The sequence below is a fragment of the Phyllobates terribilis genome, unplaced genomic scaffold (genome assembly GCF_046119375.1).
Source record: "Phyllobates terribilis strain yellow unplaced genomic scaffold, ASM4611937v1 Scaffold_11__3_contigs__length_659146591, whole genome shotgun sequence".
NCBI classification, from domain to species: domain Eukaryota; kingdom Metazoa; phylum Chordata; class Amphibia; order Anura; family Dendrobatidae; genus Phyllobates; species Phyllobates terribilis.
In genome coordinates, this window is record NW_027362771.1 from 624,465,186 (window position 1) to 624,491,356 (window position 26,171).

The 26,171-nt window shown below is 45.9% G+C and overlaps 2 protein-coding genes across 5 annotated transcripts in view; one reads left to right on the forward strand and one right to left on the reverse strand.

The window, feature by feature from the left end:
• Nucleotides 1-26,171, forward strand: part of LOC141167149 (uncharacterized) — a 1,037,600-nt gene that overhangs the window by 821,440 nt on the left and 189,989 nt on the right. The gene's annotated exons all lie outside the window — the stretch shown is intronic.
• Nucleotides 1-26,171, reverse strand: part of LOC141167147 (NACHT, LRR and PYD domains-containing protein 12-like) — a 225,452-nt gene that overhangs the window by 109,826 nt on the left and 89,455 nt on the right. For all 4 annotated transcript variants that reach the window (XM_073654536.1, XM_073654534.1, XM_073654532.1 and 1 more), the window contains 2 exons: nucleotides 6,309-8,004; nucleotides 1,978-2,142 (listed from right to left, as the gene is read on the reverse strand). In XM_073654536.1, the coding sequence (XP_073510637.1) occupies nucleotides 1,978-2,142; nucleotides 6,309-8,004 (1,861 nt within the window). The remainder of the gene's footprint in view (nucleotides 1-1,977; nucleotides 2,143-6,308; nucleotides 8,005-26,171) is intronic.

A 26,171-nucleotide genomic window follows, 5' to 3' on the forward strand; every position in this document is an offset into this window, starting at 1 on the left:
TGCCTTCCTAGCGGGTGTAGCGAGGGGCTGCGCCACATAAAATGTCAGAGCCTCCGGTTTCTAGCTGAGGGTCGTTTCCTGCCTCCACTAGTTCGGGGACCGGTCTCCCCCTTTGGCCTGACCCCTCCACGCAGGTGGATTCGGGCGTGCGGTGGCGACTCGCCCGTCCGCACCCCTGGGATCCCTTCATTCCTCGTTCCTGGAGCCTTCTCCGCTCCTCTTCCTTCCTTCTCCCTCTTCCAGGCCTGGGCCTCTGTTACTAGGCCCGCCTCCGGAGCAGAGCTCATGCAGAGCCCCTGCTCCCTGCCACTTCTGCTCAGACTTCTCTGCACTGAACTAAGATGGTGCCCACCTTTTATACTCCCTTCTCAATGCACCCAGGAACTGCTTCCTCCCTGCTCCTGCACTACAGGGTTCCCCTTCCTCAGTGTTCCCTCCCCCCACTCCAGCCAGGGACAGGGACTGTCGTGCCCATCTCAGGGGCATATTGGTCGCCCTGCCCCACGGCAATGTGGTGTAATGCATGCAGGTGTCGGGTCCTGATCCACACTCCATCCTTACCTGAGAGTGAGATATCACACCTCTGGGTGAGGTGCAATACGTCTGTAGCAACCGAGCCCTCAGGGTGCTACAGTTCCATTTATCTTCAGCCTAGGTGACGTATTGCGATACAGGGCCGTGATTTTGGCTATAAAAGGGTCCCCTAGACCCCTACCCCAAGCTTTTTAAGAGAATCATATATGGCGTGCCAGGAGACTCTATGGAATGCTTTCTCAGCATCCAACGAGAGTATCTAATTACAAATTTTTAACTGCATCTAGCCCAGGAAATACTTTGTGCCTAGTAGCAGTGTCTGCTAGTCAGCGGATTATCCCGGCTGTTAAGCAAGCTGCACCACCTGTAGTTTAGACACTTAATTTTTTCAAAGGAAATGCTTCGGGACCATGGGATACTTAGTGAAGAGCATCAGGAGGCACCCCAAGGCATAGGGGCTGGGACTGGCAGTAGGATGCCTTGCGGTGGACAGCCGAGCTCGATCCTTATAAAAGCTTTTTAACTGCAGCAGCTTTAGTGGACGCTACTGGAGCTGGAATTACCGCGGCTGCTGGCATGAGACTTGCCCTCCAATAGATCCTTGTAAATGGATTTAAAGTGTATTCATTCAAATTAGAGAGACAATTTAAATTAAAAAGCTTAGAGCTGCCTCCACCACAGGGGGGCTTGCTCGACCCACCAGCGGACAGGCACCAGTATTGGGAGAGGGGGGCTGGCCGTCAGGGTTCACCGCGGCTCTGGCACAAACCCGGCGACACGGAGGTGGCACGGGCAGGAGCGGACTGGCCGTCTCGGCTTCTCACTTTTTGGATTTTAGAAGGGCATGACATGCCTATATCTGTGTCTCCCCCTCCTTTTACTCCTCCACCTCTTTTATTTTCGCATGACTATATGTACTTGTCACTTTTCCATGTGTTAGTTATGTCTTCTGAGCAGTTTGTCAGCTTTTGGACACCTTTGAAGGTGTTTTCTATGTGTTTCTATGTGTTTTTGTTTGCCTGCCATTGGTTTTAACGGTGTTCGAAGGTGTTCGACGAACAGTTCGACGAACAGTTCGGCGAACACACGGGTGTTCAACGAACCGAACCGAACTCGAACACTACGGGGGTGGCTCAACACTACTTAGGATACAATCCAGAACTGGAATCTCAATTTGGAGACATTGTGTTTCAAGGTACTGCCCCTCGTCAGAGCAAAGTGTGACATCTGGTTTGGCTGGGTGAGAGGCGTCAGACCAGGATTCAAGGGGTAACATTTCTTGAATCGTTATATGACATAAAGAGAATTGAGTAGATTGGACAGTCAGAATAGAGACGACACATATCAGCAGTAAATCTCATGTATCTAACAACAGAGCAGAGCATACAATAAACTCAATTTAAAATTTGCTCCCTACATTTTGTGTATTACATCTATACTCACCGTAATTCCTCTATCCTACTATCTGCAATGGCCTCCATCAAGTCACTGAAGTAGGGACCATACATACGGTTATCGGACATGTTAAGAATCTTCAGGGACTGGTTATTTCTTATTACAGATGACAAATGAAAGCAGTAAGTGTCTGATGGATCCTTAAAACTCAAACTGTAAAAATAAGATGAGATTTGTGTGATGCATCAACAAGGCAAAGGTATAAAATCTGTAGATTATGAAGATGGAGAGAAAATGTTCTCCAGTCAAGTGAATGTCAGGAATAATGGCAGCTATATGATGTGATGTATTCTGGCTTTAGTAATTAATATTGGCCATGAAGATACCAAGTGAAAAATTACTGTTTCTTGTTTCTGCATGTAACAGTGGTGTGGGGAATCATACCAAAAAGAATAATTTTAGAACTTTTTCCACCTTTAATGTCACCCAAAATTTGTACAAATCAGCATGACACTTTTGGAATTGGCAATCCTTGCCTACTCCAAGACTGTCAGATTGAAAGGGAATCCCCTCTACGGGTCACCCTCAGATTTTCAATTGGATTCAGGTCTGGGCTCCGTCTGGGCCATTTCAAAGACTTTATCTTCTTTTGGCGAAGCCATTCTTTTTGTAATTTCGGGGTATCGTTAGTATCAGTGTCATGCTAAATGGTGAAATTCTTGAAGGCTTTGTTACAAAATTGACTGATATTTGGAACTCTACATAATTCTCTCCACCTTGACTAAAACACCCGTTCAAGCTGCTGAAAAAAAGCCCCAAAGCATAATGCTGCATCCAACTGCTTCACTGTGGGTATGATGTTTTTTTTTGGCTATACACAGTGTTGGCTTTGCAAAAAATTCAACCTTGGTCTCATTTGACCATAACAAGACTTCCCACATACTTTTGACACACTTGATATAGAGTTTGGCAAAACATAGATGTGCTTGGATATTTTTCTTTGTAAGGAAAGGCTTCAGTTTTTCTACCCTATTCAAAATGCCAGATACTGCATATGAAGAATACAGGAGATTGTTGTCACATGTAGTACACATTCAGTACTTGACAGAAATTCCTGCAGCTCCTTTTATGTTGCTATAGGCCATTTGGCAGCCTCCCAGGCAAATGTTCTACTTGTGATTTCAGCACTTTTTGAAGTATATCCATTTCTGGGTAATGCCACCATTAGGCCAAATTTAACCCATTTACCCCCGGGCCATTTTCCGTTTTTGTTTTTTGCTCCCCTTGTTCCCAGAGCCATAACTTTTTTATTTTTTGGTCAATATGGCCGTGTGAGGGCTTAATTTTTGCGGGACAAGCTGTACTTTTTCAATGACTGGTTTTATCATATCATGTACTGGAACGCGGGAAAAAAGTTCCTAGTGCAGTGAAATTGTAAAAAAGTGCAATTCCACAGTATAGGTTCTTTTTTATTTAAGTGGTAAAAAAAAAATCCAAAGTTTGCTAAAAAAAAAAGCTGCCGCTTTTCGAGACCCGTAGCGTCTCAATTTTTCGTGATCTGGGGCCGGGTGAGGCTTTTTTGAGCGCCGAGTTGATGCTTTTATTGATACCATTTTGGGGTAGATCTGATGTTTTGATTGCCCGTTATTGCATTTTATTGCAATGTTGTGGCGACCAAAGAAACGAGAATTTTTTTCTCGTTACGCCGTTTACCGATCGGATGAATTTTTTTTTATATTAATAGATGGGGCGATTCTGAGCGTGGCGATACCAAATATGTGTATGTGGGTTTTTTATTTTTTTTTTATTTTGAAGGGGGCAAAAGGAGAGTGATTTAAACTTTTAGATATTTTAAATTTTTTTTTATATTTTTAAAAACATTTTTTTTTATTTTTTGCTTGCTTCTATAGTCTCCATAGGAGACTAGATGCAGCACTTGCCTGATCGGCTATGCTGCATACAGGCGATGAGCAGATCACCTGTATGCAGCAGATGTTCTCACTTACTATGAGAGCCGACCACTGGGCGGCGCTCATAACAATCTGGACATGACAACAGCAGGGGTCTGCTGCAGACCCAGGGTTGTCATGCCAACCCATCGGTGACCCGTGATCATGTGACGGGGTTACCGATGGGCAGAGTAAGCGACGTGCATCCGGTTTACATGAGTTAAATGTCGTTGTCAGAAATTGACAGCTGCATTTAACTAGATCGTGATTCCACCCACGGTTGTTGCGGGCACATGTCAGTTGTATAAATCAGCTGACACGTGCCCGGTTCAGTGCGGGCTTAGTGCTAGGGTTCCGACGTGGTGTGTACTATTACGTACCACGTCGGAAAGGGGTTAAGCCACTCCTTGATGACATCTTCTCTGTTCTCCTCGGTATGTTTGATGCTTTGGAATTTTTTTGTCCCCTTCTCCTGATTGATAACTTACAATGAGATCCCTATGCTGTGTTGTAAGCTGTTTATAGACCATAACTTTTGCTGTAAAATTCAACAAATAAAAAGTTAGGAAAATCATATTAGAACAGCTAAACTTTCCATGGGGTTAATCAAAACCACTGTAAATGATGGCTGTTGTGTACTGACTACTTTGTGACATGAGTTTAATGTGATTAATTTTGAGCACAACCACATCCTCAATTATAAGAAGGTGTTCAAATTTATGCAAAAACCTTATTTTAGCTTTGTTACTTTTCATTTTCCTCCTCAAAATTCTATTAGTTTGTTTCTCAATTGATTTGTACAGATTATGGTTGACATTAAAAGTGGAAAAAGTTCTGAAATTATTTGTCTTGATGAGATTTGTTTGCTTGACAAAAACCTAACATTTAGGTAAACTTTTTACATCTACAATTTGCTGGGATCCTTGCTCCCAAACAGTGTCATTGCGTCAACAATTATTAAGATTTTTACCATTTAAATTATTGGTAAATTAACTTCATACATTGGATCATTTGGGCAAAGTACTAGTTATCTCAATAAAAAACGCATATAGTCCCTTAATCCTAATCAAAAGTTAAAACTATGGAAAGAAATGGGAAAGACCAAAGGACGATTACTCATCAACGTTTGCATAGTCACCATCCCTCTACAAATTATTATAACCACATGTGCTACTTTATCAGGACAGCCCACGCCTTCCTCTTCCTACAATCATTTTTATGGTTTAACTTCTTTCTAACATGGTTATGTTTCCTTTTTTGCGTTTGGTTTTCTTCCTCTCCTTTTTCCCAAGTTAATAACTTTTTTTATTTTTCTGTCAACATACGAGGGCTTGAAATTCCAACTATGGCAAAATAGAAAAAATACACGCAATTTCACAATTTTTTTTTTTGTACAGCGCTCATTATACAGTAAAAATGACGTGGCGATATAATTCTACATGTGAGTACTATTACAGATCGACCAAACAGGCATAACTTTTTTTTTTATTTAAGTGGTAAAAAATGGGTAAATTTGTAAAAAAAAATTAAAAAATTGCCTGTCTTGCAATTTTTTGAGACCCATAACGTTTTCAATTTTTGGCCGATGGAGCTTGGCTTGTTTTTGCACCCTGAGCCAACATTTTTATTGATACAATTTTGGGGTAGATAAAAAGTTTTGATTGCCTCCGATTGCTTTTATTTCCAGTTTTGTGGAATTTTTCTCTCATTATATTGTTTACCAGTTGGATTAATTGATTTTATATTTTGATAGATCTGACTTTTATGGAAGTAGAAATATCACATATGTTTATTTTATTCTTTCAATGGGGAAAATTGAGGTGATTTGAATTTTTCCTATTTTTAATATAATTTTTGCAATTTTTTTTTTCACTTTTTACTATATCTGTTAGGGGGACTTTAACCTGTGATCATTTGATCACTTGTACTATACACAGAAATACCCTTGTATTGCTGTATATGTCAAAAATAGTCAAAACCTGGAGTTCACAGGAGTACCATCATGACAGGCATGGGGGTCTTCAGTAGATCCCCGATCGCCATGCCAAGCCATCAGCGACCCGTAATTGCATCTTGAGGATTCTGACGAGGGTATAGGATGATGAATCCCCTGCTGGCACACTGTAAAGATCGTTGACACTGATTGACAGCAGCATTAAACAGGTTAACAGCTGCAGGCAGAGCTCTGCTCCATTCACACTGTTAGAAGCACATGATGGCTAAAAATCACAGACATCATCTGCTTTTAAAAATGGAGTCTCAATCCCTGACCTGCATCAAAGTCAGCGTGCTGGTGTATCACGTAACTGTATGTCATATGTCAGTAAAGGGTTAATTGGACTTGTTCTTTCTAATAGAATCCATAATAACTGGCATGATTTTCAACAGAATCATATAAAAATAAATAGAAATAATATAATTAGTAGTTACCTCAGCTTCTGGAGGTTATGTAATGCTTGTGCAAATCTTGCAAATCCTTCAGTATCTAAGGAACATCCAGAGAAATTGAGTTCTTCGATATTTCTGCAGGCTTTTAAAATAAATGTTAAAACTGTGCAGTCTGCGGGTGACATGTCAACATCAGAAAGGTCTAATCTTCTGTGAAACTTGAGTGATTCTAGTACTAGATCCATATTCCTGGCTTCATACAGATAGTAGAATCTCCTGAAAAGACGCCTCTTGTTTTTAATTTCTGTCAGGTCCTCTACTTCTGGAATGAGGTTCTTCAGCCAAGTGATGACATCTCTAGAGGCTCGAGAATCTTGTGTATCCAGGTATCCGGTTAGTATTGACCTGGTGGAGCTGTCTGATAGACCACATAGGAAACGAAGGAATATTTCACCACGTCCATCAGAGTAGGACTTGGCTTCTTCCAGTGATCTCTGTAACTTCTCAGCAGAATAATCAACATAATGCACCAAGGCGGAGAAGAAATCCTGAACTATGGGATGTAAAAAGGAATAGGTCACAGGTTCCTCAGATTTTATCAAAAAACTAGGCAAGAGCTTTGATTTACTGTCCACATGGAAAGAGCCAAGATCTCTGTCATCAAAAGTAATTCTGAGATTCATTACTCCATGTTCTGCCATCCATCCGATGGACCGCAGGATCTTCTGAGCGTCACCTTTGTGTAGGCTCTGATTGGACAGGATGATCTCGACATATATTGTAAATACTTGTGTCACAGTTTTGGGTAATAATGGCTCCGGCTGATCACTACTTGTGGGTTGGAGACACTTGGATAATACAGTACAGATGATCCAGCAGTAGAACGGGAGGTAACACAATGTGTACAATGTCTCATTCTGCTTCACATAATTGAAAGCCTTTTCTGCCAGTTCATGGTTGGGGAAAATTTTTTCAAAGTACATCTGTCGTTCTTCTGGAAAAAATCCAGCAATTTCTACTATTCTCTGGAAAACATTACAAGCAAAATGTGCCAGTCTACTTGGGCGACTTGTCATCAGAACATAACATCCTTTAAGAAGAGACTTTCTCATCAAGCTCAAGACAATCTGACCACATTTTCCAGGCTGTTTAGGATTAGAGGAAAAGTCACGTGATGTGAAATCCATTTTATGTCTGCTTTCCTCTAATCCATCAAATATAAAGAGGATTTTCTCTGGATCTTCTAAGATCTTCCCAAGCTTCTGCTCCAGATATGGGTACTGACGAAGGATCAGCATCTCCAGACTAACCTCATCCATTCTGTTGAGTTCCCAGAATTTAAACAAAAATACAAAAGAGAATCTTTGATAGAAATCGCCCTTTACCCAGTCATAGACAATCTTCTCCATTAGCGTGGTCTTCCCTACACCTGGCACTCCGCTCACCATCACCATGTGTGGCACAAGTCTAGATTGGTGGCACCAATGGAAAATCTTTTTGGATTTAATGTGTTTTAATTTATTTTGGGTTTTCTTCAAATATTGCTCATGTTTTTCGGCGATCTCTATAAATTCATTCTCAGAGCATTTCCTAAAGTGATCAGCGGAGACAAGGATGAGGTTTATATGATGTGTGCAAAACGGAAAACTTTCATTTCCTTTGGTGTATCTTAGAGGAATCTTCTCTAGAAATGTCTTAGTTTCTTCTAGTAAATGATTCTTGTGAATGACCTGGATCTCTATAAAAAAAATAAAGGTCTAGATAAGAATCGTTTTCTGCAGATTTAATATTAGTAAATATATATTTGACTTATTAGAAATCAAATGTGATTTTTCCTAATGAGATCATCATTGATGTGAGGAAAAGCAAGACTATTATAAAATGCATAAAAGTAAAGAACTACGAAAAGTCGCCAATTCATGGCCAGCCTATCAAAGAGATACGGGGCATTCAAATTTATCACTCTCACCCACAAAGCTCTCCACAGTGCTGCACGACGCTATATTTCCTCCCTCATCTCGGTCTACCAACTTAGCCATCTTTTAGTCAGTTCTGCACTCTCTGTAAATTTTCCAGATTTAATGGTGGCCCAGATGAAAATAAATTCCTAACCATTTTTTGACTGCAGCCCCATGTCACTATTAGAGATGAGCGAAACATTCAAGGTTCGATTTGGTACCGTTTCCCACTGTTCGCTGAACATATCAGAATCCCATTGAATTTAGTGATGAGCGAACACGCTTGCCACTACTCTGTACTCACCCGAGCATCATGGTGCTCGACAAGCTCGGCGAGTATTTCCGGGTTGCTCGGGAGGGAACTCGGGTCCCCTCCCTGCATGTTTGGCGCTCCCTAGAGAGCCAATGAACAAGCAGGGATTCCCTGCCATGCACTGTAATGCCGTAGCCATGTTGGTTGTGGCATTACAGTGATTGGCTGGCCGCACAACGTCATCAGGTATATATCAGACCTGGCGCCACCATGATCGTCACAGTCACTCCGGATCAGACAGTGTAGGGAGAGATTTGATCATGTATTAGATAGTGTAGGGAGAAAAACTGTACATTACACATATCCATATTAACAAACAGTCCTTTTGAGGACTAATCCATCTGCAGAGACATCAGGCAGGCAGGGTATATAGTCAGGCAGGCAGGGTATATAGCAGACTGCAGTGCACATAGCACAAGGGGCTCCATTCCAGTTATGTCGGCTGCTGCTGTTAGATATTTCTGGAAATAGGCCCAGGTATCAGGGGCCAGGAATAATTTTTTTTGCAAATTAATCCTCATTATTTGCTTAAAAAGCAATCCAGAGAACACAGTTTTTCTGCGCCATTTGCTTGTTGGCACTACAGAATACAGCCAGGTCCTTTCCATATTACAGCGCTAAAATCCATCTATTTAAATTGTGTTTTCTCCATCACACGGATCACATATACGTTGTAAGAAAATACTGCCACTTCTGGCCTCCATTAAATTTTTTTTTCAGTGTGTCAGCAAAGTTTTTGACACTGGTTTGCTGTTCAAAACGGTTACCTACAGGCCAGGTATGTAAAACTATGTTTTTTCCGTCACACGGATTACATATACGTTTTCAGAAAATATTGCTATTTCTGGCCTCCATTAAAATTTTTTTTCAGTGTGTCAGTGAAGTAATTGACACCAGATTGCTGTTCAAAATAGTTAGGACTAGTGTTGAGCCACCCCCGTAGTGTTCGAGTTCGGTTCGGTTCGTCGAACACCCGTGTGTTCGCCGAACTGTTCGTCGAACTGTTCGTCGAACACCTTCGAACACCGTTAAAACCAATGGCAGGCAAACAAAAACACATAGAAACACATAGAAAACACCTTCAAAGGTGTCCAAAAGCTGACAAACTGCTCAGAAGACACAACTAACACATGGAAAAGTGACAAGTACATATAGTCATGCGAAAAGAAAAGAGGTGGAGGAGTAAAAGGAGGGGGAGACACAGATATAGGCATGTCATGCCCTTCTAAAATCCAAAAAGTGAGAAGCCGAGACGGCCAGTCCGCTCCTGCCCGTGCCACCTCCGTGTCGCCGGGTTTGTGCCAGAGCCGCGGTGAACCCTGACGGCCAGCCCCCCTCTCCCAATACTGGTGCCTGTCCGCTGGTGGGTCGAGAGAGCCCCCCTGTGGTGGAGGCAGCTCTAAGCTTTTTAATTTAAATTGTCCCTCTAATTTGAATGAATACACTTTAAATCCATTTACAAGGATCTATTGGAGGGCAAGTCTCATGCCAGCAGCCGCGTAATTCCAGCTCCAGTAGCGTCCACTAAAGCTGCTGCAGTTAAAAAGCTTTTATAAGGATCGAGCTCGGCTGTCCACCGCAAGGCATCCTAGTGCCAGTCCCAGCCCCTATGCCTTGGGGTGCCTCCTGATGCTCTTCACTGAGTATCCCGTGGTCCCGAAGCATTTCCTTTGAAAAAATTAAGTGTCCAAACTACAGGTGGTGTAGCTTGCTTAACAGCCGGGATAATCCGCTGACTAGCAGACACTGCTACTAGGCACAAAGTATTTCCTGGGCTAGATGCAGTTAAAAATTTGTAAGTAGATACTCTCGTTGGATGCTGAGAAAGCATTCCATAGAGTCTCCTGGCACGCCATATATGATTCTCTTAAAAAGCTTGGGGTAGGGGTCTAGGGGACCCTTTTATAGCCAAAATCACGGCCCTGTATCACAATACGTCACCTAGGCTGAAGATAAATGGAACTGTAGCACCGAGGGCTCGGTTGCTACAGACGTATTGCACCTCACCCAGAGGTGTGATATCTCACTCTCAGATAAGGATGGAGTGTGGATCAGGACCCGACACCTGCATGCATTACACCACATTGCCGTGGGGCAGGGCGACCAATATGCCCCTGAGATGGGCACGACAGTCCCTGTCCCTGGCTGGAGTGGGGGGAGGGAACACTGAGGAAGGGGAACCCTGCAGTGCAGGAGCAGGGAGGAAGCAGTTCCTGGGTGCATTGAGAAGGGAGTGTAAAAGGTGGGCACCATCTTAGTTCAGTGCAGAGAAGTCTGAGCAGAAGTGGCAGGGAGCAGGGGCTCTGCATGAGCTCTGCTCCGGAGGCGGGCCTAGTAACAGAGGCCAGGCCTGCAAGAGGGAGAAGGAAGGAAGAGGAGCGGAGAAGGCTCCAGGAACGAGGAATGAAGGGATCCCAGGGGTGCGGACGGGCGAGTCGCCACCGCACGCCCGAATCCACCTGCGTGGAGGGGTCAGGCCAAAGGGGGAGACCGGTCCCCGAACTAGTGGAGGCAGGAAACGACCCTCAGCTAGAAACCGGAGGCTCTGACATTTTATGTGGCGCAGCCCCTTGCTCCACCCGCTAGGAAGGCACCACATAGGGTCAGGGAAACTGGCGCCAAGTTTACCAAGAGGAGGCCCGAGGCAGCCGGACAGAAGTGTTGGTAAGAAAGGCCAGACAAAGGACACACAAAGGGGGTCCTGTGAAGCGCTCCAAAGTTATCTGGGAGTTGTCTGAGCCCCTCACCTGGTGAGCACAGTACGACGTGGGCAGCCGTTACCTGCAGACGTGGTCTGGATAATAAGAACTGTGAGTAAAGGCCCTGAACTGCATCACTGACTCCGTGTCGTTACTGCTGCTGCCCTGCACCATCACCCCCATCCTCCGCATACACTGCCCTGAGGCTATACTCCTCCCGTGGGGAGTTATGCTACGCTCTGCTGCACCCACAACACCAGCCTTAGCGGTCTGCCCTGTAGCGGCGGTTCACTCTGACCGCAATCCACGGGTGGCGTAGTCGGACATTTAAACATCAAAACCACATAAATAGTTCCGCCACTGGTTTGACCGCCCTGAGCCACGGAACCGGATCGCCGCCACGAAGACTACAACCACCAGCATCCACCAAAAAGGGTCCGGCTCCGGGTGTCCCAAGGCCCAGGGGGTGCGTCAGAACATTTTCATCACCTTTCACAATCACCAATGGGACAAGGCAGGGATGTCCTCTGTCCCCTCTCTTATACATCCTAGTGACGGAGCACCTGCTCTCATCAATTCGCCATAACCCCAATATTAGGTGGATTGAGGTGGGAGGCAACGAGTACAAGTGCTCTCTATTTGCTGATGATGTCCTAGTATATATCACTCAATCACATATATCCATTCCTGCTGTTATGGCTGAAATAGATCACTTTGTTACATGGTAAAATTTTAAAATCAATGCAGCGAAGTCTGAGGCCCTCGATGTCTCCCTCCCTAAATCCATATAGGATTCCATCCAGTCCAACTTTCCCTTTGCCTGGCCCTCACAGGGTATCAAATACTTAGGAATTCCTATTCATAGAGACCTCTCCCATCTATGTTATCTTAATTTTGGGCCCTTTATTGAACAATTCCATACAGACCACGGTTGGCAAGTTGGAACTGTGAGATTCACTACGTGCACCACTGGTATTTTGTGGAAAAGCACATGTAAGATTCTGCAACAGTCTCTGCTGATACTCCTGCATGCGTGCATCCCTTTCTATGGCAGGAATAATTTCTGCAAATTTACTTTTGTACCGGGGATCTAACAGTGTGGCAACCCAGTAGTCAGGATTATTTCTAATTCTCACAATTTGAGGGTCATGTTGCAGGTAGTGCAGCAAGAAGGCACTCATGTGTGTTGCGCATCCAGGAGCACCAAGTCCCTGTTGTGTTGGTGGCGAGGTAACAATCATGCTTCCTTCCTCTGTCCTCTCCCCCCAACCTCGCACAACAGAAATGTGATCAAGGTCTCCCTCATCTGATGAGTCTTCCATGAGTTCGTCCTCCACTTCTTCCTGGGCTCCTGCACCTTCCTCACTAGTTTGGCTGCTACCATGCGCCCTGGTAAAATCATCTCCCCCACCCTCACATGCCTGCCGCCCTGGTGCTGCCGACCATCTGGACCTTGCAGATGTTAGCCCTTCCGCATACAACTCCTCCTCCTCTACTTCCTCCACCTCCTCTTGTGCCACCACCTGACTCCGAATTCTGTTTAACATGTGCTCCAGCATGTAAATCACCGGAATAGTCATGCTGATAATGGCATCGTCAGCACTAAACATCTTCGTCGCCATTTCAAAACTGTGCAGAAGGGTGCATAGGTCCCTGATCTGAGACCACTCCTCCAGCGTGATTTGCCCCACCTCTGAATCTCGTTGGCCCAGGCTATACGTCAGAACGTATTGCACCAGGGCTTGTCGGTGCTGCCACAGTCGCTGCAACATGTGCAGAGTTGAATTCCACCGGGTAGGCACATCGCATTTTAGCCGGTGAAGTGGCAGGCCCAACGACTTCTGTAGAGATGTAAGTCGCTGAGCTGCGGGATGCGAACGGCGGAAGTGAGCACACAGCGACCGTGCCCTCTGCAGAAGGCCATCTAGTCTGGGATAGTGGGCTAAAAATTGCTGGACAACCAGGTTCAACACGTGAGCCATACAAGGCACGTGTGTGACATTGCCCCGGCGAAGGGCCGCACCCAGGTTTGCAGCATTGTCGCACACGGCCTTCCCTGGTTTCAGGTCCAGTGGAGACAACCATTCATGAAATTGGTTCTCCAGAGCTGACCACAACTCCTCAGCTGTGTGACTCACATTTCCCAGACATTTCAATGTAAAAACCGCCTGATGACGTTGAGCCCTACTGCCAGCATAGTAAGGAGGTGTGCAGGATCCCTTCTGCGCAGTTAGAAAGCTTGTGGCATGACCAGACAGGCTTTGGGTGCAGGTGGAAGACCGAGAGGAGGTTGAGGAGGCAGAAGCAGTGGAGGAACTTTGACATAAAGAGGATTGACGCACAACTCGTGGGGACGGCAAGACTTGGACAGCAGCCCCTTGTCCTGCTGTCACCATAGTTACCCAGTGCCCAGTCAGCGACATGTAACGCCCCTGTCCATGCCTACTCGTCCAAGTGTCTGTGGTGAAATGCACCCTGTCACACACAGAGTTTCTCAAAGAAGCGGTGATGTTGTGTGCGACATGCTGGTGTAGCGCAGGCACACCTTTCTTTGAGAAGTAGTGCCGACTGGGCATCTGGTACTGGGGCACTGCGACGGACATAAGGTCTCGAAAATCCTCTGTGTCCACCAGGCGGAAAGGCAGCATTTCTGTAGCCAAGAGCTTGCAGATGGTGAAATTCAACCTCTTAGCTTTCTCATGGCTAGGAGGAAATGGTCTTTTACTTGTCCACATCTGAGGGACCGAGGGCTGGCTATTGTGCTTAGACGGGGTTGATAAGGGTGTCCCCGGCAAGCTGCCGGTCTGTGAGGAAGATGCAGGCGGACATGTTAGGTTGCCTTGATCCAAAGGTGGTGCTATCGATGTCGGACAGCGCTCAAGACCAGCTGGTGTTACCACCTCCAAAGAAAATGATGACCTGCCAATCACGCTGGCTGTTGCGGGTAAAGAGGTGGCAGGTCTGCGCCCCAAAACAGGTGTGACTGCTGTCCCCCCAGTCACAGAGGATGAAGAGGCCGCGGATGCACAAGATATGGCAGACGGTGGTTGGCCCGGCCGGCTAGACCGCATTGTAGCACACTGAGCTTCCCACTGCAACTTATGCTTCATGTCCATGTGCCGGTTCATGCATGAAGTACTCAAACTATGTATTTTTTGGCCTCTACTTAGCTTTTGCTGACAAATGTTACAGATAACACGAGTTGGGTCATCTTTATCGATCTGAAAAAATGCCCAGGCTATGCAAGGCTTAGCACCCATGCGACCTGAAGAGCCACCACGACTTGTGGTGAGAGGCAGAGTTGTGTTTGAGGATGCAGTTGTTGACGTGCTTCCAGTACTACGTCTCTGTCCAGGAAGGCGCAACCTGACCTCGTCGTCACTAGCATCTTCCTCCACCTCCTCTGCTGACCTCATCTCTTGGCTGACTGTGGGTTGACAGTAAGTGGGATCTCCGACCTCATCATCATCACCCTGTGCGTTATCACACCCGTCGTCCTCAGAGCCAACCTGTTCCTGCCCTGACAAAAAACTAAAGTTGTCGCTCCAATGAGGTATTTGAGTCTTATCATCGTCTTCCTCATTGTCTCCACCAACAGGAGTTACAGTTTGGGAATGAGGGTCTACATTATGGTCAGAACCTTCTGCGTCTGGTCCTGGATCCGACTCATAAAGATTCTGGGCATCAGTGCAGATCATTTCCTCGTCTGGATTCACAGAAGCGCTGGAGTCGACCTCTGATTCCCAGGCTATAGTATGAGTAAACAGCTCTGCAGACTCAACCATCTGTTCTACCTCATACTCAGACGGGCAGCTGGAGATTTGGGAGCTGTGAGGAAGCAAGTGCGATTTGGGTGACACCTTTGAGGACTGGAGTATTTGTGATGTTGAAGTTGATGTGGAGGAGAGCCCACTTAAAGGAGCACTTGATATCCGTTGAAGCACCTGCTGTTTTTGTGCCTCATCTGGAATTTGTAGCGATTGGCGTGGCCATAAGAAAGGGATCTTATCACATTGTCCGCTAAAAGAAGTAGACATTTTAGTTTGGCTGGAAGATGGTCTTTCTTCTGCACCTACCCCATGGACACAACCTTTTTTCCCCTTCCCAACACGCCTATTCCCCTTTCCACCAGCAGCAGGCCTTTTTCCACTCATTTTGGTGGTTAACTAATTCACAACTCTGGAGTTGTTTGCACAAAAAAACAATGGATGGTAACCGAGCAGAGCTGAGTGGCCAAACTGTGGTATTAGGCCAAAACTATTGGCTGGGTTAGATGCAGAAAAAAATTATTTTTAATTTGCAACCTGATGGAGGTCAGTATAGATGGACTAATAGACCAAGTCCCACACACCGCTAGAAGCCCAAATATTTTTTCAGAGCTAGATGCAGAAAATTTTTTTATTCAATTTGCAACCTGATGGAGGTCAGTATAGATGGACTAATAGACCAAGTCCCACACACTGCTAGAAGCCCAAATATTTTTTCAGAGCTAGATGCAGAAAAAAATTATTTTTAATTTGCAACCTGATGGAGGTCAGTATAGATGGACTAATAGACCAAGTCCCACAGACTGCTAGAAGCCCAAATATTTTTTCAGAGCTAGATGCAGAAAAAAATTATTTTTAATTTGCATCCTGATGGAGGTCAGTATAGATGGACTAATAGAACAAGTCCCACACGCTGCTAGAAGCCCAAATATTTTTTCAGAGATAAATGAAGAAAAAAATTATTTTTAATTTGCAACCTGATGGAGGTCAGTATAGATGGACTAATAGACCAAGTCCCACACACCGCTAGAAGCCCAAATATTTTTTCAGAGCTAGATGCAGAAAAAAATTATATTCAATTTGCAACCTGCTGGAGGTCAGTATAGAAGGACTAATAGAACAAGTCCCACACACTGCTAGAAGCCCAAATATTTTTTCAGAGCTAAATGAAGAAAAAAATTATTTTTAATTTGCAACCTGATGGAGGTCAGTATAGATGGACTAATAGACCAAGTCCCACACACTGCTAGAAGCCCAAATATTTTTTCAGAGCTAGATGCAGAAAAAAATTATATTCAGTTTGCAACCTGATGGAGGTCAGTATAGATGGACTAATAGAATGATGCTATGCCCAAAAGATTTTACTTCACTAGGTGCAGTAAAAAAATTGGTATTCTATACACAGGTGGTATATCTTGCAACACAGATAGGCTACTCCACTGACTAACACACTCTGCAATAGGCCAAAAAGGATTAGCTTTGCTAGATTCAGCCAAATGCTGTGAAAAAAACTTGCACAGCACTGGCACAGACCTGCCTGGAAAAAACTGATAGGAACTGATGTAACCTAGTCCTGAAAAGGACTCCAATTACAATTAGTCTTTACTCCCACAATCTATCTATTTAAGAGCACAGACCTGCCTGATAAAAGTCGTAGGAAATGCTGTAACCTAGTCCTTAAAAGGACTGCAATCACAACTATTCCCTACTCCCAAGCTATCTGTATATTTGTGCGAAAATTGGCTTGAAATTAACAAGGTATAGCGCACACAGCAACAGCGGTGCCGTCTAACACGCAGCTGCAGCAGTGAGAAAATGGTGGCGACGGGGAAAATGGCTTGGTCTTATAGGGCAAGGACATGTGACATACACTGCCAATCACACATGCCCTTGCTTGTGTGAAAAAAAGCACTTCGCTCCGTGTGTGCGCTGCTGATAGGCTGACAGATTGCACCTCCCCACTGCAAATGCGGGAAAGAGAAAAAAAAATGGAGATCTTCATTGTTCCTGCAGAGATCCATCCCCTGCCCCTCCCCCCGCCCCGCTGTACACTCAAACTGCGTATTAACATTAATTTTCATCATTACTGAGAAAAAATCCAGTTATGATTTTGGTGCACGAACAGTTATCGAACATAACCTCGAACAGCCGAATTTTTCTCAAATTGTTCGTGTTCGCCGACCGGCTCGAACACCGCCCAAAACAGCTCGAATTTGAGATTGGCGAACAGTTCGAGTAGAACAACGCTCATCTCTAGTTAGGACAAAGCCGTGGGCAAGCTGAAATAGTGCCACAACAAACACGCACATCTTCTCACCTGACCTTCCTGTCCCAATTTCTAGGGGACCACAGCACACCACTATTGAACCCAGAGCAGTGTCAAAGGGTTGTTGGTTAAGTAGTGGATAATGCTTCCAGTCACTTAGCCACCACCACCCTGTCTTCCACACAGTCAAGTCTCAGTAGCCGTGATTCTGGACAGCATATTCCTCACCCTGATCCTCCTTCCTCCCACCATGCCGAGTACCCAGAGACAACTGATCCCACACTTGGACACTTTGAAGAGCTGTTCACTTTTCCATTTATAGATTCGAGCCTCTCGTCCGGTCCAGCTAAAGTGGGGCAAGAGGAGATCGTGTGTCACAAGAGGTGGACGATGATGAGACACAATTGACAGAAAGTCAGGAGGAAGACCAGGGTGCGGAAGTGGAAGATGTGGTGGTGGATGATATAGTAACTGACGCAACCTGGCAGGAGGACATGCAGAGCGAGGACAGCAGCACACAGGGATAGGGAGGCAGAGCACCCCAACAGACAGGAAGAAGCAGTGTGGTGGCCACAGACAGAAGTCGGGCAATGGTTCCACGTAACACCAAAACGAAGGAAGTTGCCAGTACAACTGTTATGTCTTCCCGAGTCTAGTTATTTTTTAAAGACTCTGCCGATAACCCCAAAAAGGCCATTTGCACCACCTGCCAGGCCATCATCAGCAGGGGTGGCAAAACGACCAGCCTGACCACCACCAGCATGATCAGGCACATGGCAGCAAAGCACCCGACTTTGTGGGCTGTACCCCCAGGGTCCAGGAATGGTGCGGGTGGCACCATTGCTTCTTCCACTGTTGTGCATGCAAGCCAATCCCCTGTCCATGGTGCATGCGAAAATACCTCCTGTCCTGCACCTGTCATTGCACACTCTCAAGTAGCAGCATCAGGAAGCATGTCCATGTCCTTGTCCCAGCGCAGCATTCAGTTGTCCATACCCCAGTCCTTGGAATGCAAGCGCAAATATGCAGCCAACGCCCCACAGGCCACACTACTAAATTCTCACATTTCACGACTGCTTGTGAACGAAATGTTGCCTTTTAGGCTCGTGGAGATGGAAGCATTCCGCAACCTGATGGCGGCGGCCGTCCCTAGGTATTCGGTCCCCAGCCACCACTATTTCTCCCAGTTTTCCGTCCCCGCGTTACACAAGCACGTGTCCCAAAAGATTAGCCGTGCTCTCAACAATGCAGTTACCGGTAAAGTCCACCTAACCACGGAAACGTGGACAAGTGCTTGTGGGCAGGGACGGTACATCTCACTGACGGCACACTGGGTTAACATAGTGGAAGCCGGGACCCAGTCGGACCTTGGGACCGAACACGTCCTCCCGACGCCAAGGATTGCGGGCCCTAGGTCAACAAGGGTTGCCCCCACGGTCTACAGCTCCTGCACCTCATCCTACTCGGCCTCCTCCTCCTCTCCAGCCTTCATCTCCGAAATGACCACATCAGTCACAAGCTGGAAGAACTGCAGCACTGCCTTGGCAAAGCGGCAACAGGCTGTGCTAAAGCTAATATGCTTAGGTGAAAAACCGCACAATGCTGAAGAGTTGTGGACAGCTCTGAAAGAGCAGGCAGATCTGTGGCTCACACCGCTGAACCTATAGCCAGGCATGGTCGTGTGTGACAATGGCCGGAACCTGGTGGCGGCTCTGAGGCGAGGCAAGGCGAGCTCACACACGTACCATGCTAGGCTCAAATGTGCTTGACCTCGTGGTTCAGCGGTTTCTCAAATCCTACCCAGAGCTGCCGGATCTGCTTGTTAAAGTAGGCCACCCGTGTGCCCATTTTAGAAAATCAGCTACAGCTTCCACCGCCCATGCAGTGTTTCAGCAGTGTTTCAGCTTCCGGCTCATAGAGTGGTGTGTGATGTCCTCACGCGTTGGAACTCTACACTGCAGATGTTGGGAACGATTTGTGAGCAGAAGAGGGCAGTTGTTGAGTACCAGCATGAACAAGGCCGTCGGTATGCAGTTCAGACTCCACACATAAGACCTCAGTAGTGGACATGGATGTCAGACATATGTACCATCCTCCAAAACTTTGAGGACTCCACCAAGATGGTGAGCGGCGATAATGCCATAATTAGCGTCACCGTCCTGCTTCTCTGTCTTCTGAAACGTTATCTGCTCACAATCAAAGAGGATGCATTGCAGGCGGAACACGATGAGATGAAGCAAGGAACCATATAGGGTGATTACACACAGCCAAGCCTCATCTCATCCCAACATGGATTGGGTGACAATGAGGAAGAGGAGGAGGAGGAGGAGGAAGAACAGGAGCTAGTTTCATGCACTATAGACGGTACTACCTGCACAGCTGTCATACTATCTGTTCAGCGTGGATTGCCAGAGGACAGAGAGGAGGAGGAGAGCATGGTCAGCCATCCTCTTGGTGAGGACACGGAAGGCTTGCCTGTTAGTAGTCTGGCACGCATGACTGAGCTTATGTTATGCTGTCTTTCCCATGACCCTCGCGTTCTCAAAATTTTGGGTGACAGTCATTACTGGTTGGTGACACTTCTAGACCCACGCTACAAGTAGAACTTTCTATCTCTTATTCCTGAGGCAGACAGGTGTACAAAAATGGGGCAGTACCAGAAGGCCCTTGTTGCTGAACTATTAAAAAAATTACCATTTGAAAATGCTGGTGAAAAAGGGCACACTTCGTTGGACAACCAAGGAGTACAGGCGAGAGAGACACAACTTCTATCCAGCAGAGGCAGGGGAACACTGTCAAAGTTCTGGGAGAGTTTTCTCAGACCCTCCCATCGCACAGGCCCCGAGGCGGGGGGTACTCTCTCAAGGAGTGCAAAGTTTGGGAAGATGCTGAGGGAGTACCTTGCCGACTGTACTAACATCCTCCGTGATTCCTCTGTGCCTAATAATTATTGGGCATCCAAGCTGGATACGTGGAAAGAACTGGCTCTCTATGCCTTGGAGGTCCTGGCCTGCCCTGCCGCCGGTGTTTTATCACAGTGGGTTTTTAGTGCCGCTGGTGGAATTATAACTGATAAGCACATCCGCCTGTCAACTGAAAATGCTGACAGGCTGACTCTTATAAAAATGAACAAGGGCTGGACTGGGCCAGACTTCTCAACACCACCTAATAATAGCAGCGAAATGTAAACTCAAATCCAGTGTCTTTTCTTTGGAGGTGTATTCCCATGCACCTTTTCACACCCACACATGGGTATACGCTTCCTGATTTTTCTCTATTTGCTCTTGTTCTCCTCCTTCTCCTCATCCTCCTCCACCATATCACCAGGGTGACCATGGTCTGCGATGCAGCACCCACATAATTTCTTGAAAGGGTGTTTATGATGCCCATGAAATTTTTTTTTTATACAGTATGGTCAAGTATATCCCCCTGGGGTAAATGTTTGTCAGCCCATACACTTAGTGCATGGGCATTACAAGTATAGGAGGCCCACTCCTTTCTAATGGGAACATTTTTTTATGAGGCCCTCCTCCACGTCTCTTCCAAGGGTCATTGAAGTGCCTCCAAATTTTTGGCAGGCCTTGCCTTCACTGCATAAGCCAACACTATGGGAGATTCTCTCCTTTCTAATGGGAATTTGTCGTTACTGTGGCCCTGCTCTGTGTGTCTTTAAATTCTTAGTGGTGTTTTTCCTAAAATTGGTCAGCCATTGGACTCACTGCATACCCTATAACTGTATAGCAGACCCTCTCTTTTCTAATGGGAACATGTCGTACTTGTTACTGTGGCCCTGCTCCGTGTGTCTTTAAATTCTTAGTGGAGTTTTTCCTAAAATTGGTCAGCTGTTGGACTCACTGCATACCCTATAACTGTATAGCAGACCCTCTCCTTTCTAATGGGAACATATCGTACCTTGTTACTGTGGCCCTGCTCTTTGTGTCTTTAAATTCTTAGTGGGGTTTTTCCCAAATTTTGGCAGCCCTTACAGTCACAGCATGGGCATTTCCACTGTAGGAGACCCGCTCCTTTATAATGGGAACATTTTGTTAACTGAGACCCTCCTCTATGTCTCTTCAAAGGGGTATTGGGTTGTGTCCAAATTTTTGGCAGCCCTTGCAGTCACAGGATTCACAATAACAGTATAGGAGACCCACTTGTTAATAATGTGAATAACAAAGCATAGTCAGCTGATGGCTCTCTAACAATAGCTAGGGCCGACTGCTGGCCTTTTAGGAATAGTAAGGGCCGTTTGATGTCCCTATAAAAATAGGCTTTATGACTTTCAGAGTCCCTCCATCATAAATAAAACAGGATGTGTCTGATGATGTGTCACACATCACATTGCCAGATAAGGTTGTAAAATGTTAAAATGACATTTCCCGGTGAATGCATTTGTCTTAAAAAAAACGTAATAAAAACAAAACAATAGGATCTTTCTTTAGTATAAAAAACAGTGTCACCAATTTTACAACAATGTAATCACATTGTTCAGCTCATGCACCTCCTCCTCCATCTCCGAAATGACCGCATCAGTCACAAGCTGACAGCACTGCAGAACTGCCTTGGCCAAGCAGCAACAGGCTGTGCTGAAGATAACATGCTTAATTTACAAACTGCCCAGCGCTGATCTGTGGCTCTCACCGCTGAACATACAGCTAGGCATGGTCGTGTGTGACAATGGGCGGAACCTGGTGACGGAGAAATGACAGCCAGGGTAGATACGGTTTCCCTCTATGCCAGTCCTTTCACCGAGCTAAAGAATATGTCTGTGGTGAAACACAACTCCCACTGAGAAGCATTTTTAGATTGAAAAACATTGTGCCCACCAGAGGATTTGATTATCAGGGCTCACCTTTCTCTCCCCCTCAAGAGCCCCATAGCAGCTGCAAAGTTAACGCTATCATGAACTCTCCTGAGGTAGAAGCCAAGGCACACCAGAGCATTCTCTGGTGGGACCATCCAACCATGCCAAGAAGCAGTCCTGGCTAAGAAAAGTGTGTTGAAAGGTTCCCGGACAATCTATGGCTGTTTTTTTTACTGAGGAGGAAACACACGCAAACACGGGGAGAACATACAAATTCCTTGCAGATGTTGTCCTTGCTGGGATTTGAACCCAGGATCCCAGCGCTGCAAGTCTTCAGTGCTAACCACTGATCCAATGTGCTGCTGTTCACCCTCTAATATCTAACAGGCTGGAGAAACTTGCACCTACTGCCACTCTATCTTCAGCTCCTTTGTGAGAAAATGTATTTGGGCAGCCACTCAGTCTACCAAATAAAATTCCTGAGAAGGAAATTGGGGATGGCTTCGCTACTGGTACTGGGGGCAGTGCTAATACCATGGTGTCTTACCATAGTTTGCTGGAAATATTCCAGGCTGGTAGGAGGCAAGCAAATTCCCACAGAAAAGTACCAGCAGAAATGTTCAGGGACGCGCGCTTGTAGAAGGCGGAGACAACACCGGGAGAAATAGAAAAGGCATGAGGCATGTGGTTGTGAAAAGCTTCCGCCTCCACGAGCCTAAAAGGCCACATTTCAAGTGAAAGCAGCTTTACAGGACTTTCTGTGAGAAATGACACGCAGAGTAGATAGGGTTTCCCTCTATGCCAGTCCTTTCACCGAGCTAAATACAACTGTCAGCAAAAAAAGTTGTGGACTGACTCCGTACCGTCCCTGGCCACATTCACCTGTCCACGTGTTTGTGGTTAGGCGGTCCTTCCCAGTAAGTGCACTGGTGAGGGCACGGGTAATGTTGTGGGACCCGTGCTTGTGGAAGGCGGAGGCAATACCAGGAAATATAGTGGTGGCTGGGGACCGAGTATGGACATCCTGCCGTTGCCGGCATGAGGTTGTGAAAAGCTTCTGCCTCCACGAGCTTAAAAGGCCATATTTCAAGTGCAAAAAGCTGCCCAGAAATCTGGCAGTTTAGTGCTGCGGCCTGTGGGTGGGTGGCTGGCTGCATACTTGCACTTGCATTTCAAGTAACAGAAAACTAAGCAGATGGTGGCCTCAATCATCATCGTGGCCTCACCTCGGCACTATGAACTCTCCTGAAGGAGAAGCCAGGACCCGCCGGAGGAGTATCCGGTTCTCTGGTGGGTCCGTCCAACCCTGCTGAAATGCAGCCCTGGCTAAGAAAAGTGTGGGGGAAGGTTCCGGGACACTCTATGGCTACTTTTTTAATGTGGATCGGCCATGCTTATGCATGTTATTTCTCAAACCGCATTACAGATCAGGCCATTGTCCAACTCTGTATTCAAGAAATTAAATGAGAAAAGAAAGATGTGTGTGTGTCAAAGCACCACCGACAAGTGCGAGTTGATGTTGGACGGGCTGCCATTGCTTCTGCAACAAGCTGCATTACAGGACTTCCTGTGAGAAATGACACGCAGGGTAGATAGGGTTTCCCTCTATGCCAGTCCTTTCACCGAGCTAAATACAACTCTCAGCAAAAAAAGTTGTGAACTGGCTCCGTACCGTCCCTGGCCACATTCACCTGTCCACATGTTTGTGGTTAGGCGGTCCTTCCCAGTAAGTGCACTGGGGAGGGCACAGGTAATGTTGTGGGACTCTTGCTTGTGGAAGGCGGAAGCGATACAGAAAATATAGTGGCGGCTGGGGACAGAGTATGGACACCCGGCCGCCGCCGGCATGAGGTTATGAAAAGCTTCCGCCTTCATGAGCCTAAAAGGCCACTTTTCAAGTGCAATCAGCTGTCGAAAATTTTGCAATATAGTATTGCAGCCTGTGGATGGCTGCCTGCATACTTGCGCTTGCATTTCAAGGAATGGGGTAGGGACAACTGAGCGCTGCAGTGGACGGTGATTGTTGCCAATCTGCAAAGACAGGTGCATGGCGGGAGGCATCTTCGCATGCGCCAAGGATCACTTATGATGAGCACACTTTTAGGCAGTGACCTGGGAGTCAGGGATGCTTCCAGTGGTCTTCCCCATGCTGTTACCCTGTCTTTTCAGCACTGTATGCATGTGTCTGATGATGTGTCACACACCACATGGCTTGATAAGGTTGTAAAATGTTAAAATGACATTTCCTGGTGAATGCATTTGTCTTGGTTGAAAGCCATGCAAAAGTGCAAAAACGCATAAAAAATGCTACGTGTAAACATAGCCCAAGGTGTGGAGGAGTATTTTTGTTTTTGGTTATTTATTTTGCCTTATATATAAGTCATTACCCTGGAAAGGATGTTCCTTAACATATTTCCCAGGAAAATCCATTTTGGTTTTGTTTTTGTATGTTTTATTGTGAGTCTGTAAAAGTGGCGTAATAGTCTGACAAAAATGTTGACAGCAGTGATCTGGAAGTCAGATATGCTTCCAGGGGTCTTCCCCCTGCTGTTCCAATGTCATTTGAGCACTGTTGCCATCGATTTGGGCAATTTTTAGGCCCTCTGCAGACCGCCGGGGGGATCAGCCTGAAAAATGCTTGAGTTTCCCATAGACTTACATTGGGCTCGTTGCTCGGGTCGACCACCCGAGTATTCCAATTTGCTCGACCCGAGCAATGAGTATCCGAGCATTTTAGTGCTCGCTCATCACTAATTGAATTCAATGGGAGTCAAAAAGAAACAGCTAGACAACACCTTAAAAGGGGCCCAAAAGCTGACAAAACAGCTTAAATTAGGGGCAGACATCAGCAAAAGTGGCATCAATTGACTCACAGTTGAAATTTTATAATGGCGCAGCAGCAGTCAGCCATGGGCTATGTATGAGGTATCAGGGTATGGGCCAGCATTTTCAGCTTTGAATTAACTTCACATTAAGATGAGGTGGGTGAGATATCAGTGTACGCCGTCTGTGCAGGGAGACCTGATACCACATGTAACAGCTCAAGCTGCTTTTCTGCTCAGCCACACTCAGGTGGCACAAATATAAGTTTGTAGACTACTATTGCTAGAAAAATTTAAGGACAGTAATACAGGTAGTTGACTGAGAGTAAGTGCAGGCCTGCCTGTCTGGGAGGCCTACTGCTACAGGAACCACACACGAAGGAAACCCAACCAAGAGTCTCCACATTTAAAAAAATTAGGGTCAAAGACCATCAAAGTGGCATCAATTTCACCAGAGCAGAAATAGTATAATGGGGACTGACACACCTTCCATTAAAGGAAACACACCAGATGTAGACCCAACCATGAGTCTCCACAATTCAAAAAATTAGGGGCAGACACCACCAAAGTGGCAACAATTTCACTAGAGTAGAAATAGGATAATGGGGACCGACACCTCTTCCACTACAGGAAACACACTAGATGGAGACCCAACCATGAGTCTCCACAATTCAAAAAAATATTAGTAAAATCATCAGCAGCAACAGCAGGCGCAGAAGGCACGACAAAGATGTCACACACTGCAATAATGTGAGATCAATATAGCACACTAAAAATTATATCATCGCCTAGTCTGTACAGTCTGCGATTGGGGTGCAAAAGACTTTGGAGATCCATGACTTGTTCATCTTTATGAAAGGTAGGCGGTCAACACTTTCAGGGGACAGCCAGATGCGGTTATCCACCAGGACACCACCAGCAGCGCTGAAGACACGTTCTGAGAGAGTGCTGGCTGCCAGGCATGATAAAACCTCCAAGGTGTGACAGGCGAGCTCAGGCCACTCTTCCAGTTTTGAAGATCAAAATGTGAAATGGTCTAAACCTTCCCTGATGATATTCATATTGAGCCTGAGATACTCCTGCACCTTCCTCTCCAGTCATTCACTAGGTTTCAGACTTGTGCTCTGTTGTGCTGGTGCATGGGCTTGTCAAAAAAATGTGTGAAATGACTTACAGAAATTGCTTCTGCCAGTTACACTGCTGCTGATAATGTTTTTGCGTTGACAAATTGATGCTACCGGGGTTGGAAGTCTACACCTGTGACGCACACTGTGTG